Genomic DNA, 18665 nt, shown 5'->3' with positions numbered 1-18665 from the left:
GACGTGGGCCGGGGGTCGACGGCGGGACAGGCGAGAATGTTGCCAACTTGTACTTCCCGAGCGCTTAGTACAGCGCTCTGCACACAGTAAGTGCTCAATAAATACGATTGATGATGATGACTACCAGGCCCGTGCCCCAACCCTATGCAGCAGACAAATGGCAGCAAACCTTGTGACTACCAGGCCCATGCCCCATCCCTTTGCAGCAGAAACCTTGTGACTACATTTTAGACTGTGAGCTCAATGTTGGGTAGGGACTGTCTCTATATGTTGCCAACGTGTACTTCCCAAGCGCTTAGTACAGTGCTCTGCACACAGTAAGTGCTCAATAAATACGACTGATGATGATGACTACCAGGCCCGTGCCCTAACCCCATGCAGCAGACAAATGGCAGCAAACCTTGTGACTACCAGGCCCATGCCCCATCCCTATGCAGCAGAAACCTTGTGACTACATTTTAGACTGTGAGCTCACTGTTGGGTAGGGACTGTTCTCTATATGTTGCCAACTCGTACTTCCCAAGCGCTTAGTACAGCGCTCTGCACACAGTAAGCGCTCAATAAATACGACTGATGATGATGACTACCAGGCCCGTGCCCTAACCCCATGCAGCAGACAAATGGCAGCAAACCTTGTGACTACCAGGCCCATGCCCCATCCCTTTGCAGCAGAAAACTTGTGACTACATTTTAGACTGTGAGCTCACTGTTGGGTAGGGACTGTCTCTATATGTTGCCAACTTGTACTTCCCAAGCGCTTAGTACAGCGCTCTGCACGCAGTAAGCGCTCAATAAATACGACTGATGATGATGACTACCAGGCCCGTGCCCTAACCCCATGCAGCAGACAAATGGCAGCAAACCTTGTGACTACCAGGCCCATGCCCCATCCCTTTGCAGCAGAAACCTTGTGACTACATTTTAGACTGTGAGCTCACTGTTGGGAAGGGACTGTCTCTATATGTTGCCAGCTTGTACTTCCCAAGCGCTTAGTACAGCGCTCTGCACACAGTAAGCGCTCAATAAATACGATTGATGATGATGACTATCAGGCCCGTGCCCCAACCCTATGCAGCAGACAAATGGCAGCAAACCTTGTGACTACCAGGCCCATGCCCCATCCCTTTGCAGCAGAAACCTTGTGACTACATTTTAGACTGTGAGCTCACTGTTGGGTAGGGACTGTCTCTATATGTTGCCAGCTTGTACTTCCCAAGCACTTAGTACAGCGCTCTGCACACAGTAAGCGCTCAATAAATACGATTGATGATGATGACTATCAGGCCCGTGCCCCAACCCTATGCAGCAGACAAATGGCAGCAAACCTTGTGACTACCAGGCCCATGCCCCATCCCTTTGCAGCAGAAACCTTGTGACTACATTTTAGACTGTGAGCTCACTGTTGGGTAGGGACTGTCTCTATATGTTGCCAGCTTGTACTTCCCAAGCGCTTAGTACAGCGCTCTGCACACAGTAAGCGCTCAATAAATACGATTGATGATGATGACTATCAGGCCCGTGCCCCAACCCTATGCAGCAGACAAATGGCAGCAAACCTTGTGACTACCAGGCCCATGCCCCGTCCCTATGCAGCAGAAACCTTGTGACTGCCTTTTAGACTGTGAGCCCACTGTTAGGTAGGGACTGTCTCTATATGTTGCCAACTTGTACTTCCCAAGTGCTTAGTACAGTGCTCTGCACAAGAGTAAGCGCTCAATAAATACGACTGATGATGATGACTACCAAGCCCGTGCCCCAACCCTATGCAGCAGACAAATGGCAGCAAACCTTGTGACTACCAGGCCCATGCCCCGTCCCTACGCAGCAAAAACCTTGTGACTACATTTTAGACTGTGAGCTCACTGTTGGGTAGGGACTGTCTCTATATGTTGCCAACTTGTACTTCCCAAGCGCTTAGTACAGCGCTCTGCACACAGTAAGCGCTCAATAAATACGATTGATGATGATGACTACCAGTCCTGTGCCCTAACCCCATGCAGCATACAAATGGCAGCAAACCTTGTGACTACCAGGCCCATGCCCCATCCCTTTGCAGCAGAAACCTTGTGACTACATTTTAGACTGTGAGCTCACTGTTGGGTAGGGACTGTCTCTATATGTTGCCAACTTGTACTTCCCAAGCGCTTAGTACAGCGCTCTGCACACAGTAAGCGCTCAATAAATACGATTGATGATGATGACTACCAGGCCCGTGCCCTAACTCCATGCAGCAGACAAATGGCAGCAAACCTTGTGACTACCAGGCCCATGCCCCATCCCTTTGCAGCAGAAACCTTGTGACTACATTTTAGACTGTGAGCTCACTGTTGGGTAGGGACTGTCTCTATATGTTGCCAACTTGTACTTCCCAAGCGCTTAGTACAGCGCTCTGCACACAGTAAGCGCTCAATAAATATGACTGATGATGATGACTACCAGGCCCGTGCCCTAACCCCATGCAGCAGACAAATGGCAGCAAACCTTGTGACTACCAGGCCCATGCCCCATCCCTTTGCAGCAGAAACCTTGTGACTACATTTTAGACTGTGAGCTCACTGTTGGGTAGGGACTGTCTCTATATGTTGCCAACTTGTACTTCCCAAGCGCTTAGTACAGCGCTCTGCACACAGTAAGCACTCAATAAATACGACTGATGATGATGACTACCAGGCCCGTGCCCTAACCCCATGCAGCAGACAAATGGCAACAAACCTTGTGACTACCAGGCCCATGCCCCATCCCTTTGCAGCAGAAACCTTGTGACTACATTTTAGACTGTGAGCTCACTGTTGGGTAGGGACTGTCTCTATATGTTGCCAACTTGTACTTCCCAAGCGCTTAGTACAGCGCTCTGCACACAGTAAGCGCTCAATAAATACGACTGATGATGATGACTACCAGGCCCGTGCCCTAACCCCATGCAGCAGACAAATGGCAGCAAACCTTGTGACTACCAGGCCCATGCCCCATCCCTTTGCAGCAGAAACCTTGTGACTACATTTTAGACTGTGAGCTCACTGTTGGGTAGGGACTGTCTCTAAATGTTGCCAACTCGTACTTCCCAAGCGCTTAGTACAGCGCTCTGCACACAGTAAGCGCTCAATAAATACGACTGATGATGATGACTACCAGGCCCGTGCCCTAACCCCATGCAGCAGACAAATGGCAGCAAACCTTGTGACTACCAGGCCCATGCCCCGTCCCTATGCAGCAGAAACCTTGTGACTACGTTTTAGACTGTGAGCTCACTGTTGGGTAGGGACTGTCTCTATATGTTGCCAACTTGTACTTCCCAAGCGCTTAGTACAGCGCTCTGCACTCAGTAAGCGCTCAATAAATACGATTGATGAATGATGACTACCAGGCCCGTGCCCCAACCCTATGCAGCTGACAAATGGCAGCAAACCTTGTGACTACCAGGCCCATGTCCCGTCCCTATGCAGCAGAAACCTTGTGACTGCCTTTTAGACTGTGAGCCCACTGTTGGGTAGGGACTGTCTCTATATGTTGCCAACTTGTACTTCCCAAGCGCTTAGTACAGTGCTGTGCACACAGTAAGCGCTCAATAAATTCGATTGATGATGATGATGATGATGATGTCCTGAAAATTCAACAGTGCATAAAAGAAGCAAGGACTTTACAGATTAATTAGGGTTTTGGGGGATTTGGGGTTTTTTTTTAATGGTATTTGTTAAGCACTACTATGTGCCAGGCAATGTACTATGCGCTGGTGTAGATGCAAGCTAATCAAGTTGGACAGTCCCTGTCCTATATGGAGCTCAGTGTCTTAATCCCCATTTTACTATAACTGGAAGTACCAAGAGTAAGGAACGATGAATAAATACATAAGTGCATACACATGTAGGCAGATAATGCTGAAGATGGGTAAATACATAAATCTAAAGGGTGCATTTTATGTATGTGCTATGAATTAATCAGGCAAGGACTGCTGGTTGAAGTAATTTCAGGAAGGTTATGAAGATGGAGAAAGCTATAGTCTGGCAGAAATAGGAAGGAGGGAAGAATTCAGGGAAGAGGAATGGCATGAGCAAGAGGTCAGAAGCGGGAGAGTTGGGAGTAAGGTATGTCCAGAAGGTGAAGAGTAAAGTGTGTGAGGTTGGAGGTACGTACGATGGAAAAAGCTGGTGAGGAAAAGCCAATAGCAAAGAGCTTCTGTTTGCTGTTATTTGATAACTGCTACAGTTTGTGGCCACAGAAACAAACAGAAAAGCAATAAAATGCTATTGAGCTGGTTCTTAAATTTAATTAGAACTTAAATTATTCTGTTTGCTGTGTATTTGTGAAATCTTGATAACAGAATTTATTGTGGTATTTTTTCCCCAGAGGCCATAAAAGCATTAAAAAAACACTTAATATTTAATTCAGTGTACTTTTCCTTCTTTAAATTTGACTAGTCAGTTCTGCCATAATGCATTTTAGCCAGAATACGGTAGTAGAATTAGGGAATATTTTCTTGACACTGCACATCTTTCTGTATTGAACATATAGCAGTGCCAGAAAAAGTGATGTGCACATGCTTGTGTTGTCAGTCAAGATTTAAGAAGATACAAAAGTAGGGAAAGATGAGAACGATGAACACTGTAGGTCCTGATAAATTTTTTTTAAATTACGCTCATATGTATCAGGGAGAAATCAACTTGCCATATATCAGGGAAAAAGGGAAGCATCACCCTGTCTTAAATTTATGACTAGTGGTGCTTTCCTTTTTCATTTTCTTGGTGGAATAACAGAGGGTCGAATATCTAGTGGCCTTTAACACAGCTAGAGAGATAAGTGGGAAGAGAATGATTCTGGATCAGTGAGCATGATCAAATTTTAGATCTCTCAACTGATTTACGGTCACTTCTCCTCCAGGCGGCCTTCCCCGATTAAGTCCTCTTTTCGCCAGGTCCCTCTCCCTTCTGCACCATCTCTGCACTTGGATCTGTGCCCTTTGGACATCTGGTATTCTCCCCACCCTCAATCCATAGCACTTATGCACATATCTGTAAATTATTTATTTCCCTCCCTAGACTCTAAACTCATTGTGAGCAAGGAACGTGTCTACCAACTCAATTGTACTGTACTCTCCAAAATGCTTAGCAGTGTTCTGCACAGTAAAACATTCAATAAATACCATTAATTGACTTAAATGCCCTCTTCCTCAACTACTGATTGAAACGGAAACTCTCAGTCTTCAGCTGACTTTGCTGATTTAGTCTCCTAACTTTGACTTTTAAAAATGTATTTTGAAGGTATGAAATTCATTTCCCTGTTTCTCTCATGTGTGACATAGTTGGAAATCTAACCCCTATATATAAGATTACTGCAGTAGAGCCAACAAGGGCCTAGAATAAAAGAAGCTGGCTAGGTTTGGTGTAGTGGTGGAAAGCCAGCCAACTTTTGTTAGTGATGAAGGAATGACGTATTCTTCATTTATGAAGAATAATCAATCAATCAATCAATCAATCGTATTTATTGAGCGCTTACTATGTGCAGAGCACTGTACTAAGCGCTTGGGAAGTACAAATTGGCATCACATAGAGACAGTCCCTACCCAACAGTGGGCTCACAGTCTAAAAGTGGGCTCACAGTCTAAAAAGAATAAATGACATGAGATAAGAATGCTACTAAACTGAAACCCTAAGTGCAGCAGGATAGATGCTTAATGAAGGGGATATGTATTTCATTAACTACAAGGTAGACAAAGTACAGAGTAAAACAACAGAAATAACTAACTTCTTTGTTAAATACCTAACATTAGTGAAAATTGTTATATTTGGTGATTTTGATCCACAAATTCTGAAAATTAATTACACAGCAAAAGGAAAACAATAAAGACACATACAGATTGGTTGATGCATCTTGGCTCTGACTGACACCACCTTATTTATCCCTAGGCCCAGGAAACCACTGAATAAAACCTCTATCTTACTTAGTTTGGCAATTAATAATAATAACAATAATAGTAGTAGTAGTAGTATTTTGGATTTGTTAAGCTCTATGTGTCAAGCACTGAGATAGATACAAGGTAATCAACTTGGACACAGTCCCTGTCCCATATGGGGCTCACAGTCTCAATCCCCATTTCAAAGGTAACTGGCACACAGAGAAGTTAAGTGATTTTCCCAAGGTCACATAGCAGACAAGTGGCGGAGCTGGGATTAGAACCCACGACTTCTGACTCCCAAGCCCATGCCCTTGCCACTAGGCCACGCTGCTTCTCGTTTCTGTAATACAGAGTCTGAAATGATATCAACTCAATCAGTGACACTTACAGTTTCTAGAGTGGAGTTTTGAATTCCTAGATTGAATTACTTGTTCTGACTAATTACCTTGTCAGAAAAAGGAAAAGAAGCCTCTCCCGAGAAGCCGGCTGATCCCGTGTGCTGAAATAGGAGTAAATCTGAAGAGCAAACAAGACAAGCCAGAAGACCATGAATAGCACTGGGACCACCAGTTGATTCCACAAAGACATCCCCAGAGCCAGCAGGCCATAAACTTCCACTACCTAGAAAAGGCAACAAGATAAGTTTGTTTAAATTACATATTCACATTACTGTAGTTTAAAAAAAATACGTGTTTTCGAGGGTAGGAAAGATGGGAAATCACTTTCTTTAGTTTACTCAGCTTCAGAAAAATAAAAATCTTGAGGAAAACTCTTTCTCTTACTGCAAGATTGTTTTGAGTCATCACCTTAGTAGAGGTAGCAAGAATATAGGTTACATAATTCTCATAAGTGTGCTACATTCAACAGGAAGATAACAGCAATGATTACTGAATTATAGCAAACATTTACTGAAACCACTACAGTTAAACGTGCAATTGATTTTGGAAATCAGCAATCTCCAAAACTGACTTGAATTATTCTGGGCAAAACAGACTTCTGAATTTGCTTTTCAAATCACTGCCATTTTAAACTTCCAAAAGATAAGCAACTTGACTTGACTAAAGCTTCATTTTCCCTATCCACCCTTCCTTCTGCATTACCTGTACACTCGGATCTGTATCCCTTAAGCACTTTATATTCACCACACCTTTATCCTCACAGCAATTATGTACATTTCCCTTAGACTCTGCCATTTCCCTTATCTGGATCTAACCCTCTGGACTCTAAATTCCTTATGAATATGGTTGTGCCTTCCAAATCAACTGTACTGTACTCTCCCAAGTGCTCAGCACAGTGCTCTGCACTCAGGGAGTGCTTAATAAAAAAACCACTGATTAACTGATTTGGGCTACCCAAAATAATAGGAAAGTAAGGCCCCAACTAAATCTTAATCAATACAATCTGCGTAAATGTTTGTGTAAAACTTGGAAGAAACTTAAATAATCTTACCTGAACCAACTCTCTGTATGCAGATTTAGCAAGATTGTATGGAACTAGAAGATTGGAGGCAAGAAAATATAAGACTTCCAACCCAGTAAAAATCATAGCAAATTTGTTGATTATAACGATAGTTTCCAAAGGTACAAGGCAGAGTCGTGCCAGCAGAGGAAGCATGTGAGCCGAAAAAAGCCATATCTGTTTAGTTTTCATGACACAGGAGCACAATGTACACACTACCAACTGACCTAGAAAGAAAGACACAATCAGACACAATCAGACAATGATATTGTGGTGGCTACCCATTAACACTACACCTTGAGAAACGATCTAAGTAAAGCTAGAGTGAGACTCCTAAAAAAATATGAAACAAATCTACCTCAAACAGTTTAACTTTGGTCTTTCCTGCTAAGACATATTAATTGCATGCATTTATAAACCAGTGTGGAAGAGCACAGGCTTGGAAACAATGGGATTTGGGTTCTGATCCCAACTCTGTCACTTGCCTCCTGTAAGACCTTGGGCGAGTCTTTGTGTTTCAGTGTCCTCATCTGTATAATGAGGAGGAAATATCTGTTCTCCCTCTCCTGGGGACTGTGAGCCCATGTGGGACGGGAACTGTGTCTAGCTTGATTATCTTGTACTTACCTAGTAACTAGTACAGTGCTTGGCGCACAGTACACACTTAGGAAAATTCACAATTACTGTTCGAGGCCTGCAATAGTCCCAGAAAGGCGATTTAAATCATTCTCATAGAGGCCAGCAATGGTCCCAGAAAGGTGATTTAAATCATCCTTATTTTAGATTTCTTGAGCCTTTCATCCAAACCAGACTGAAGTGATAGAGGACATACTGTTATCACTATGATGTATCTATGATTCCCAAGACAAAGGATTCTGATTTGAACCCATAAGGCAAAGCTGTAGCAGTGTGCGTAGCAGCCCTGAAACCCAAAAGTGGGAGAAAAGGAGCTCTCCCTTTTCCCCCACCTGCCCTGGACACCACCACAGACCTCGTGAAAGTGACAAATTTCCCCAGGCCAGGAGACCTTTTGCAGGACAAAGGAGTTACCTCATTAAAACAATTTGGTTTTCAGGATGGCCTGAGTATTATATTTGATATCTTCGTTGGGCATTTAGGTCTGAGACAGGCTCAATGCTTAAAATTTTGGCCCATATCAATTTCTAAAAGAGAAGGGAGTTTCTGTTGAGAGAATATTGCTCAACATGTGATAATGGGGAAAAAGAAATTCCTAGAACTGGGTTACATAAAACATCAGAAAAACACACTATAAAGGCACAACCCTACACTTGGCAGACCTATTGGTTTGCATGCCAAATGTCTGTGGCTTTCACCTTGCTTAAAGCCATGACTGTATTTGATATACTTTGGCTTCTCTTTATAGGATGACATAAACATTCTGCAAACACAGAAAATTCCCACGAATCTATGCCAGCATCATGCAATGATAAGCCCTGGGTTTATTGGCTTCTTTTGATTTCTTTTGTAGAAGAACTTGAAGCATATGATCAATTTGCTTTCAGAAGGGATTACTGATCCTGCTAGTAGGAGAAAAGAGAGGGGTGGTAGTGCTGATGGAATTCCTCTCGCAACTGCGAGACAATGGCAAACACATTATTTCAGATGTGCCCTTACTGGCCTGAATACTCTACACAGCAAATCAAAGTTTCAGTGCCTGTTGAGTGACAGATATCTTTTTACTGTAGAAAAATAGTATAAATGCCTCCAATAATTTGTAATATAATATTCAACACTGGTAAAATTATTACAACTTTCTTCTAAAGAACATGGAGAGGGACCAAGAGAAGAATGGAGTTAATACACTCAGTTCTAACAGAAAGCACATTTTCACAGTGTGTTTTGGATAGAATGTGATGGAAAAATTAGGGAACCTTATTCTGACAAAACACACATCCGACGGGATAAAATGAAGTGTAGTGTTGGAAGAAATGACTGTGTGCATACGCTGGGCATCAGATAGGGAGTGGGTATTACAACACAGGTTTTCCTTAATGCTAGGTTCTGAAAGAACTCAACACTAAAGTTACTGAAGAACTGTGTAATTTTAAGTAATGTCCTACCCTAAGTTATACTATAATGTGGAGGGTATGTTCTTGAAAAACCCTATTAAGGATGTCATGTTACATAAGGCATGTGTTAACTGACACACACCGATTTCATCCAACACTGCAAACCATCCAGGTAGACATGCAGTCCCAGAAGAACATTTTATATTCTGTAACAGCATTCCCCCAAAGTCACGTAGGACTATGTTTATTTAACAAGATCATCAAGTTCCAGAAAAAGCAGAGGAAGGGGAATAGGATTTAATGCAGGAAACGATGTTGGTGCTACAGTTTAGCATGACTGTAATGACCTCACTTTCTATGACCCACATAGTTCTGTTTCAACAATTTTCCCCACAGGACCCATGCTATTTTACTTCGGTATTTTTTTTTTTGTGTCCACTGGTTGCACGTCATTGTACTTCAGCTTCAGAGTTCTGTACTAATATAGCTACTTGTGTGTACTACTGGGTTACCAGTCAGAAGATAAGAGCTGAGGACAGCAAAACGATGGGAAGTGGGAAGCTGAGAGTAGCAGGGATGGGAAATCTGGAATCACAAAGTCAAGTGGAAAAGACTGCAGAGGAGCCAGGATCTAAGGAGGAGAGAGGAAGATGAATAAGGCTTGTAAAAAGATGGGTGTGGGTCACTTCATCCTTCTTCTACTCCATTACTAGCTCTTACTGACTTGGGCATCTTTATTCAGGCCAAAATCCTAGTCAGTGGGTTCAGGACCTATTATCCTTCCTAATCCTTAATCCACTCTAACCTGCTGAAGGGAGAGGGGTTCAAGTCTGATCCATGACTTTCATTTCATGACTCAATTTCCAGTCCCTCTCTTCTCATATACGTGTTTGCATGTTTCTCTCTCACACACACTTAATGGGGCCGGAGTTCAGCCGGGCAGGAAGTAGCACCCACTTTCGTTTACGGTCTGCCCTTGATTTGAATAACATCTGGTTATAGCGACCTTGATTCCGTGATCCCCAAGCCTCATTACAAACTGAGTTCTGCTACATTCCCATCGACTACAGCAGTCGATGGGGAAGAATGAAGGTATCGTCAGACTCAAATGATGCTAATGACCACCATACACATCTAGGGAGCCTCCTTCTGTGACCCTCAGCAATTAATATTTCATCTTTTGAAACATTTAACTAGGTTCCCTAAGTTCTTCAGTCACGTGTTTACATGAATGCCAAAAGAAATTTTTAAGCCTGAACAAAATAACCCCTAAGTACCCAGTTTCACCGAAAAGCAGTGTAAACTTGGGCTTTTATTTCAATATTAATTGTTCTCCCTTGCCAATATGACACCAACATTCAGGGAGAAACACTTTTACTCAATTTCACATAAATGCACTTAAACTAGATGAGTAATTTTATCTTTAGTACCTATAAAAGGCCTCTAACCATTTAGTATAGTGAAAGTAATGCACAATTTCAAGTATTTTATTAGCAAAGTTTAACAAATTTCATAGAAAGATAAACAGCCAGAAGGCAAACCATTCTGGATGAGCCTGTTTTTGCATCTTAAAAGGAAAGTTTGGTCTGCATTAATTTCACTATCCCCACCCACCACATCAGTAAGATACTATTCTCGTCTCACTTTTGCTTTCTATTCTCTGGCCTAGGAAAAGGAGAAAGTGAGACATATGGCCACACTGGACCCAAAACGCTTCAGGGACAGCGAATGCTGACTTTTTTTTTTTAATAGTACTTAGCGATTATGTGCCAGTCACTGTACTAAGCGCTGGGGTAGAAACAAACTAGTTAGGTTGTAAAAAGTCCATGTCCCATGTGGGACGCGTAGTCTTACTCCCCATTTTACAGATGAGGTAACAGGCACAGAAAAAAATGACTTGCCCGGGGTCTCAGAGAGCAGATAAGTGGTGGGGCTGGCATTAGAACCCAGGTTCTTCTGTTTCCCAGGTCCGTGCTCTATCAACTAGGCCACACTGCTTTCTTGCTTCTGTCTCCACCACTTTCTCATTGGGGAAGGCTGGAGTACACAGGTAGAGGTTGTGAAATCACCACCAGTAGCTACGAAATGTACCTCGTTTCAAGAGGCTACTGCAGTCACCTTGACCATTTCAAGGTTGTTACAACACCCAAGGTAGAAAACAATGAAGGAAGAACAATTTAAAGGATGGTGAAAGTAAGCAAAGGGGGAAAAAAAAATCCAGCGACGTGGATAATCTAAATGCCAGAGGGTAATAATGCCAGGAGAAAGGGTTTAGGCTGCAGGAAGAACTGCAGAAAGAAGGAGTTTGCGATGTCTCATCATTTTCCTTTGGCTTGCATGTTCTGCTCTAGCTCACATTCCCACTCTTTCATTTTCTCTTTCTCTGTAACTATCTCTGACTTTCTCTACTTTTACCTTTTCTTCTAGGAGAAAGGAAAGTTTGTTGGGTTCTTTGTTTTTCAGGAGCTGATTTCCACAGGAGGAAACAGAAATTTGCTTTGAGTGTAAAGATAACAAGTCCCACTCTGATAATACTCACCTATTAGAGCTGTAGTGAAACGATTCATAGATAGGGGTTCTAAGTACATTGGTCCTTCATAGGCTGACTCCAGCTCACTTCTAACATAATCCCTAAAGAACAAAAATCATACATATTCGATTTTAGAAACCAACCATAGCGGCAAAGAAGTAAATTCAATTTACAACCTAAAGTACAAAGAGCTTTCCAACTAAATTAGGCTAGTATCTTAGGTCTTCTTGTGGCTATATCAAAATAAAATGTAATTATCACTTCCAAAATGCCCCCTTTTTTCATTGCAAAGCATTTTAATAGTGAAATAAAATAGCTAGCTATAATCTTACCTTGTTTATTATATTTTCTCCTAGAGACCTTATCAATGATTAGTAAGCTCCTCCTCTACACTATAAGCTCCTTATGGACAAGGATTGTGTCTAATGACTCTTGTATTGTACTATCCCAAGGGCTTAATACACTGTTCTGCACACAGTAAGCAGTCAATAAATACCACGGATTGATTCGTTTCAGTAAACATCTAAATAATAAGCCAAGACATCTTTACTTTCGATCATTTTGATTTTCACATTATTCACAAACAAATGCAGACAAATTTTATTAAAAAAGGAAATGGAACCAGAGGGCTGTTTTTTAACCTTATTTGGTATAAGCACAAGAGAAGGGAATAAACATACACTAGGTTTACTGTAGGTTAAATAAACTAGTTGCGTAAACTGCAAACACATAAAACTCCAATTAGCTTCCATAAAAGGATAAGCTAAATAGGCATTCATGCTGTTTTAAGCAGCAGTACTACTGTTTACATTTTGCTTCTCAAAGGTTACTTCATAACAGTGGGATAATCCTTATAAAGATAATGAACTCTTTAGATACTTAATTTGGAGAAATTTTAGGTTCACCGATTTTTCTAATTTGAAAACATTTCTCTATTCAGTGTGGATTTGGGCTTTTTGTGTGTTTAAGTAAAGGTAAATATCTTCATTTAGTAAGTACGAGCTGACAAATGTCTCTTCTACAGGATCCTTATTCAGATCCCATCTTCAAACATTCCAGGAATCCCAGCTTCCTTAGTGTATTCACCTTTTCTGAGAACAGCTACTTCCTTTGAGACAGTGACCTGAAACTCCCTCATTCCAGCATAATAAACAGAGCAATTCTTACATAATCATTAAGGTTGCCAGAGATGAATATGATCAAAAAAAAAAAAAAGAGAAGCAGCTTTGGGGGCATTGGAAGGAGCATATTTAAGGACAAAATTATGCTTAATTAGTTATCAAGCAATGACCGACCTCTACAAAGTCTACTAAAAAACAAACACCTAAAAAACACTACAAAAACTTCTGATTTGCTCACTCACTTTCATTTTTGCTTGGAAAGAGAGCATGAATATTGCTTCAATACTATCTAGAGTGAAGATATCACAAATGCGAATGGTTATAGTGTGCACTGTTTGCTTACATACTTTATTTACTGGAACTTCCAAGCTTCTAAGTGGCTCTCATGCTTAAAAAAAATACATGCCTCCAATTAACAAGAGAAAGGCAAGAATTTTACGCCCTTAATTTACCCAAAAAGATGATTATGAAAATATTCACAAATTAGTGGTGCCACTAATCTTTATTCTTAAGATGCCTCTTTTGAATTTGGGGACACAAGTACTTATAGACATAAAATAAGATGGTAACATTTTACATTTATGAAGGCTTTGAAAAGAGCTTTTTCGAGGAAAAAAATTAAAATGTGGTCCCCAGGAAGTAACTGGTGAGTTTGATTTTCTGCCTCAAGTGTCAGAGAACTACCTTCCCAGGGAACATCTTGCTTCCTAATGATTTCATACTGACTGGTAGTAAAATATCTTGGGGACAGAAATGACCAAGGATAAGATAATTATATGTATTACACAAAACGATTCTGGCGGCAGAAACCATCTGCTCCTCATCCTTCTCATTTGAGGCCAGGTGGGAAAGACTATGGTGTAGGGAGAACAAGTACTTTAAGCACCACGGAGATACTTGGAGGCATTCCAGATGTTGGAAAAACACTGCAGCTAATGGAGGATGGTAGGCACAAACAGAATCAGGCAGACATCATGATAAAGTCCAAGAAGCCTAGAGGACATCTGAGCAATAGGAAAGAGCAACATATAACAGAGGCCTCTGAAACGGGGATAGAAAAGTGGCTATTCTGGTTCAGGTTGTTTTGGCTGAGGTGTGACCAGCTCTAGGCCCGTAACTAACCTGAGCCAACCCAAACCTGTGCAGAGCTAAACAGAATTTTTTCACCAGGGGAGAAGGAGATCACACTGCTTCCAGCAAGGCAAAAGTTAAGTTTGGGCCTCACAAACCATTTTTCAAGAACAATTCCAGCTTTTCAGAAACCACAACCACTGAAATTTATATATTTGCTTTCCCATTCCACATACAATAAGCATTAAAGATGAGGCATACCGAGTTACTCATGTAACAGAGACTAACAGATTCAGTTGTGTATAGGTTGAGTGTAAAATCCATTTCCCAAAGACAGGGAAACCTAAGGTGGAAATTTCATAATTTGACTCAAGTCACACAGTTCATCAGTAGCAAAGGAAAAAAAAACACGCATTACAGATTTTTTCAGGCCTATAAGCCTTGCTATTTCCCATATGGTCTTGTATGGAGATAGGAAGGGATAAAATATGCAGAGAAATGTAAAATTATTTTATTCCTACCACTTTGCTCCATTTTAAACATGTACATTGCTTAGAACTAATGAAAAGCCTAAATAAGCATCACGATCTAATGAACACAGCACTGAACTGGGAGACTTGAATGAAGAGAAGCAATATGGCCTACTGGATAGAGCACGTCCTGGGACTCAGAAGGACCTTGGGTCTAAATCCCAGCTCCGCCACTTGTCTGCTGTGTGACACTGGGCAAATCACTTAACATCTCGGTGCCTCAGTTACCTCATTGGTAAAATGAGGATTAAGACTGTGAGCACCATGTGGCACATGGACTATGTCTGACCTAATTAGCTTGTATCTATCCCAGTGCTTAGTACAGTACCTGGCACCTAGTTAGCACTTGGTAAATACCTTTTTAAAAAAAAATAAAGTATAACTTTGGCCTGTCAGATTTCGGTCTGGGCCCAGGGTCAAAACAGAACACTAGCTAAAGTGTTCTTTAAAGGCTTTTGCCACCCTCTTTGGTTGAGATACAGTGCTTGAGTCATTCAAACCTAGGACAATTGTGCATTCCCTCCCTAAAGAGTTCTGCAACAGTATAAGTCCATGAAATGAGGGTTAATTTTATTTATATGGGATACCTAGAAATCATAGTATGACCACTATGCTTCACTGTATATGCTTCACTTTCTTTTAATCCATTTCCACCCAAACACTCGTTTGTTTTCTTAATGAAGTCTGAGGTCCCAAGGTAAGGGATTTAGCTGGTAGATATTTACTGTCACCCCTCTCAGGGTCGCACCTGGAGCATTTCCAGTACTCTACCAGTCTCGGCTGCCCGAGGGAGAGTCAAGCAGAGGCCTACCCATTCCATTCCTAGCTTGGACAGTGGCTAGCGAGTGGAAGGCAATCTGCCACAAGTCAAAACTCATCCCTGCTTGGCAGCAGCGGCATGAGAAAGACTCGAGGGCGGAGACTCGAGTTTACCACACAGAAGGCGGTAATGGTAAACTACTTCCGTATTTTTACCAAGAAAACTCTAGGGATACAGTACCAGAACCGGCTCAGCGGCATAAAACAAGACTTACTATCAATACAGTCAATTTCAAATTTGAAGGACACATGCGCATATGTATAGGATCTACTATAAAAAAACCAGAGTGGACGGTTGTTGTATCTCTGATATTTGTCATCATTAAGGCCTGATGATGGCTTTGATTACATTTCCTTACTGTTTACTATTCATTTGTACCAGACAGCCCTGACACGGTCATACAGACGATAACAGTGGATAGGGTCCTCCTGCTATGAGCCAGCAGAAACCATAACATTATTGTATTATTTAAAAGGTTTCCCAAGAGAATTTACACTGTCCATGGTCAAGCCAATGTGTTTAAACTCTAATTTTCATAAAATTCAGAATTTTTTCCAGCAAAAAAGAACGGGTGAGAAAATGGTAACGTAACCAATATAGTTGATTCTTTCTTCCATAAAGATGGTTTGCAGCTTGATATTCATTCCTAGGTACTCCATACATACAGAATTACCAAAACCTTGTTCCTACCCTAAATATTAATACCCTTTCATCTTCTAAATTATCTTTTCATCTGTGTCATCTCTGTAAAGGCAACCTTGAGCAATAAAATACACACTTCAAAACCCTAGTTATCATATCCATGAAAGACAGCCCATTCTCTTCAGATTTTAAAGTATTACAAGGGTACATGAAAGATGTGTTGAAAATGTCTCTTCAGAGTAGGACGTAATTAAAATGAAACAGCTTATAGAAAAAAATTCCTCCCTGGCCACCACTACTACACATTCTATTTTTAAGTAGCAGCACTCTAACTCAAGATCAAGGCACTCCTGTTGTATAGCCAGTCTGCTAAACCACTGCCCTGGAGGCTAAGCCCAATCAGCGGAGAACAGTTTGTACTTTCTAGCTGCTTATCCTGGAGATCTACGAACTCAATACCAAATACACATAGTTCTCCTGTAATGCAAGGTTGGCATTCTTGCGAAACCTCCCGTTTAGGAAAACTTGTGCTGTTTTATCTGTTCCAATGACGCACACCTGCAGTTTCTTCCAATAGCGTGGGTATACCAAACCCAAAGAGGCTCACATTATTCCCTAATTTTCCAACAGTGTTCTAGCCAAAACATATAGTGAAAACACAAACTCTAGCTGAACTGCTGTAATCTATCGCATGGATGAAGGTGCTGTGTTACTTATACAGTACTGGCATTAAAGTTTTCTGACAACTTTGACAGCATTAAAATCATCAGGCTTGATTCCCTAAAGTCACCACCATTCACCTCCCTTTCTCCTATTCCTATAGAGAATCTTGTCTTCTTTCCCAGTCTCCTGTCTATTTTCAAAAATCTGCCCCATCTGTTTTTCTGACCTCATCCTCTATTGTCATCACAAAACCCCCACTCCCACCCTCCTTCCCTTCCTAACAGTAGTCTTCAGCCACTTACCTCTGATGACTTCCCCTTTGCTTTCAAACAGGCCTTTGAAACAGGCCTTCTCCTTTACTAAACATCTTTCTCTGGATCCCACTGCTTTCCTCAGCTATCATCCCATCTCTCCGTTTTCATTCTGCCCAAATTCCTCAAACAAACTGTATACAACCACAGTCTCTACTCTCTCTCCTCCAACTCCTTTTTTCACCCACCTCAATCCCCACCCTTGTCCCTCCACTGAAGTCACTCTAAGGTCACCAATGGACCTCCTCCTTGTCAAAGCTGAAGGGCATTACTCAAACCTAATCCTTCTTGATGTGGAAATGCTCTCTTTGATTTCACCAAAACAGTCCTCTCCTGGTTCTTCTCCCATTGGTCTGGCTGCTCCTCTGCCATCTCTTTCAAGGGCTCCTCCTAGGCCTCTCAACTTCTAGCTCGGTGTGGGTCTGTTCCCTCAAAGCTCTGTTTTCTGACTTTACACTCTCTCTCCCTCGAGCAGTCCATCCTATCTGACGGCTACCACTTCTAAGCGTATGACTCCCAAGCAATCCTGCTCACCTACCATCACCTATCACTACCATGGAATTCTAGTTCTTTTCCACATGAGACATCAATGATCTAGTTCATCTTTCATTAGTACAACTTTTGATTATCAGTAATATCTGATTAAAACACCAAACCACAAAGCTAGAAAATATTTTATATCTGAATCTTTCATTTCATGTTTTTATTTTCTGCATTTTCTCCCCTGTAGTTAGGCTTCCTAAATCAACAAAAACAAGAGAAAGTTAGTGAACCGGGGATATCATTTTTCTGAATAATATCAGAATGCATATCATTGAATAGAGGGACAATACTATAGACCAACTGTACGTGGTCTGAGGCACAACAATGCTTTCAAAATGTTTCACTTTTCATTGGAGACAAACCTATTAGTCCTAAATTTAATGTTTACATTTAATATGAATATATGGTTACATATTTATTGACATACTGTTTTATGTGATGTCTTTAGGTGTAGTTTCTAAAAATCCTGTGTAGCATAAATTCACAGTGGTCATTTAAAAAGTCTTTTTCGCCCTCAGTGATTCACATATTTGAATGTAATCTACTGTAGGAAGGAAAAACATTCATAGCTGGACAGTCATGTTAAAATGACACAAGAATCAAGGCATTTATACTGTACTGTACTTCCCCACCTGCTTAGTACAGGGCTTTGCATACAGTAACCACCCAGAACACAGCCCCACAGGACACCCACAATTAGGGAATGGAGGTGGAAGAGAGAAGTATGAGAAGCAGCATGGCCTAGTAGCCAGTGCCCGGGCTTGTAAGTAAGAACCTAAGTTTTAATGCCAACTCCCAAACTGTCTGCTGGGCAACCTTGGGTAAGTCACTTAACCTCTTTGTGCCTCAGTGACTTTAACTGCAAAATGGAGAATAAGTCTGCGAGCCCTATGGGGCTGTGTCCAACCTGATTAACTGGTATCTATCCCAGTGCTTAGTACAGTCCTGGCATATGGTAAGCACTTAAATACCATACAAAAAAGAGGAGCCAGGAAATGAAACTGAAAGGGGGCAGTCTGGGATGTAAGAGAACTGGGTGAGTGTCAGCAGAACCTA

General features: G+C 41.5%; 1 protein-coding gene and 1 non-coding gene across 2 annotated transcripts in view; one reads left to right on the top strand and one right to left on the bottom strand.

Annotated features, from left to right (window-relative positions):
* The window catches only part of RNF145 (ring finger protein 145), a 58989-nt gene that overhangs the window by 17022 nt on the left and 23302 nt on the right, over nucleotides 1-18665 (bottom strand). Inside the window, exons 4-6 of the mRNA XM_038772935.1 lie at nucleotides 11918-12009; nucleotides 7340-7575; nucleotides 6336-6511 (exon numbers count right to left, since the gene is read on the bottom strand). Coding sequence (XP_038628863.1) covers nucleotides 6336-6511; nucleotides 7340-7575; nucleotides 11918-12009 — 504 coding nt within the window. The remainder of the gene's footprint in view (nucleotides 1-6335; nucleotides 6512-7339; nucleotides 7576-11917; nucleotides 12010-18665) is intronic.
* On the top strand, nucleotides 15361-15498 carry LOC119920407. The gene has a single exon (XR_005448155.1). It is a non-coding gene; the product is annotated as a small nucleolar RNA SNORA7 (small nucleolar RNA).

The sequence above is a fragment of the Tachyglossus aculeatus genome, chromosome X1 (assembly GCF_015852505.1).
Source record: "Tachyglossus aculeatus isolate mTacAcu1 chromosome X1, mTacAcu1.pri, whole genome shotgun sequence".
In the NCBI taxonomy this organism is placed as follows: domain Eukaryota; kingdom Metazoa; phylum Chordata; class Mammalia; order Monotremata; family Tachyglossidae; genus Tachyglossus; species Tachyglossus aculeatus.
This window is presented reverse-complemented; position numbering and strand designations above follow the sequence as displayed.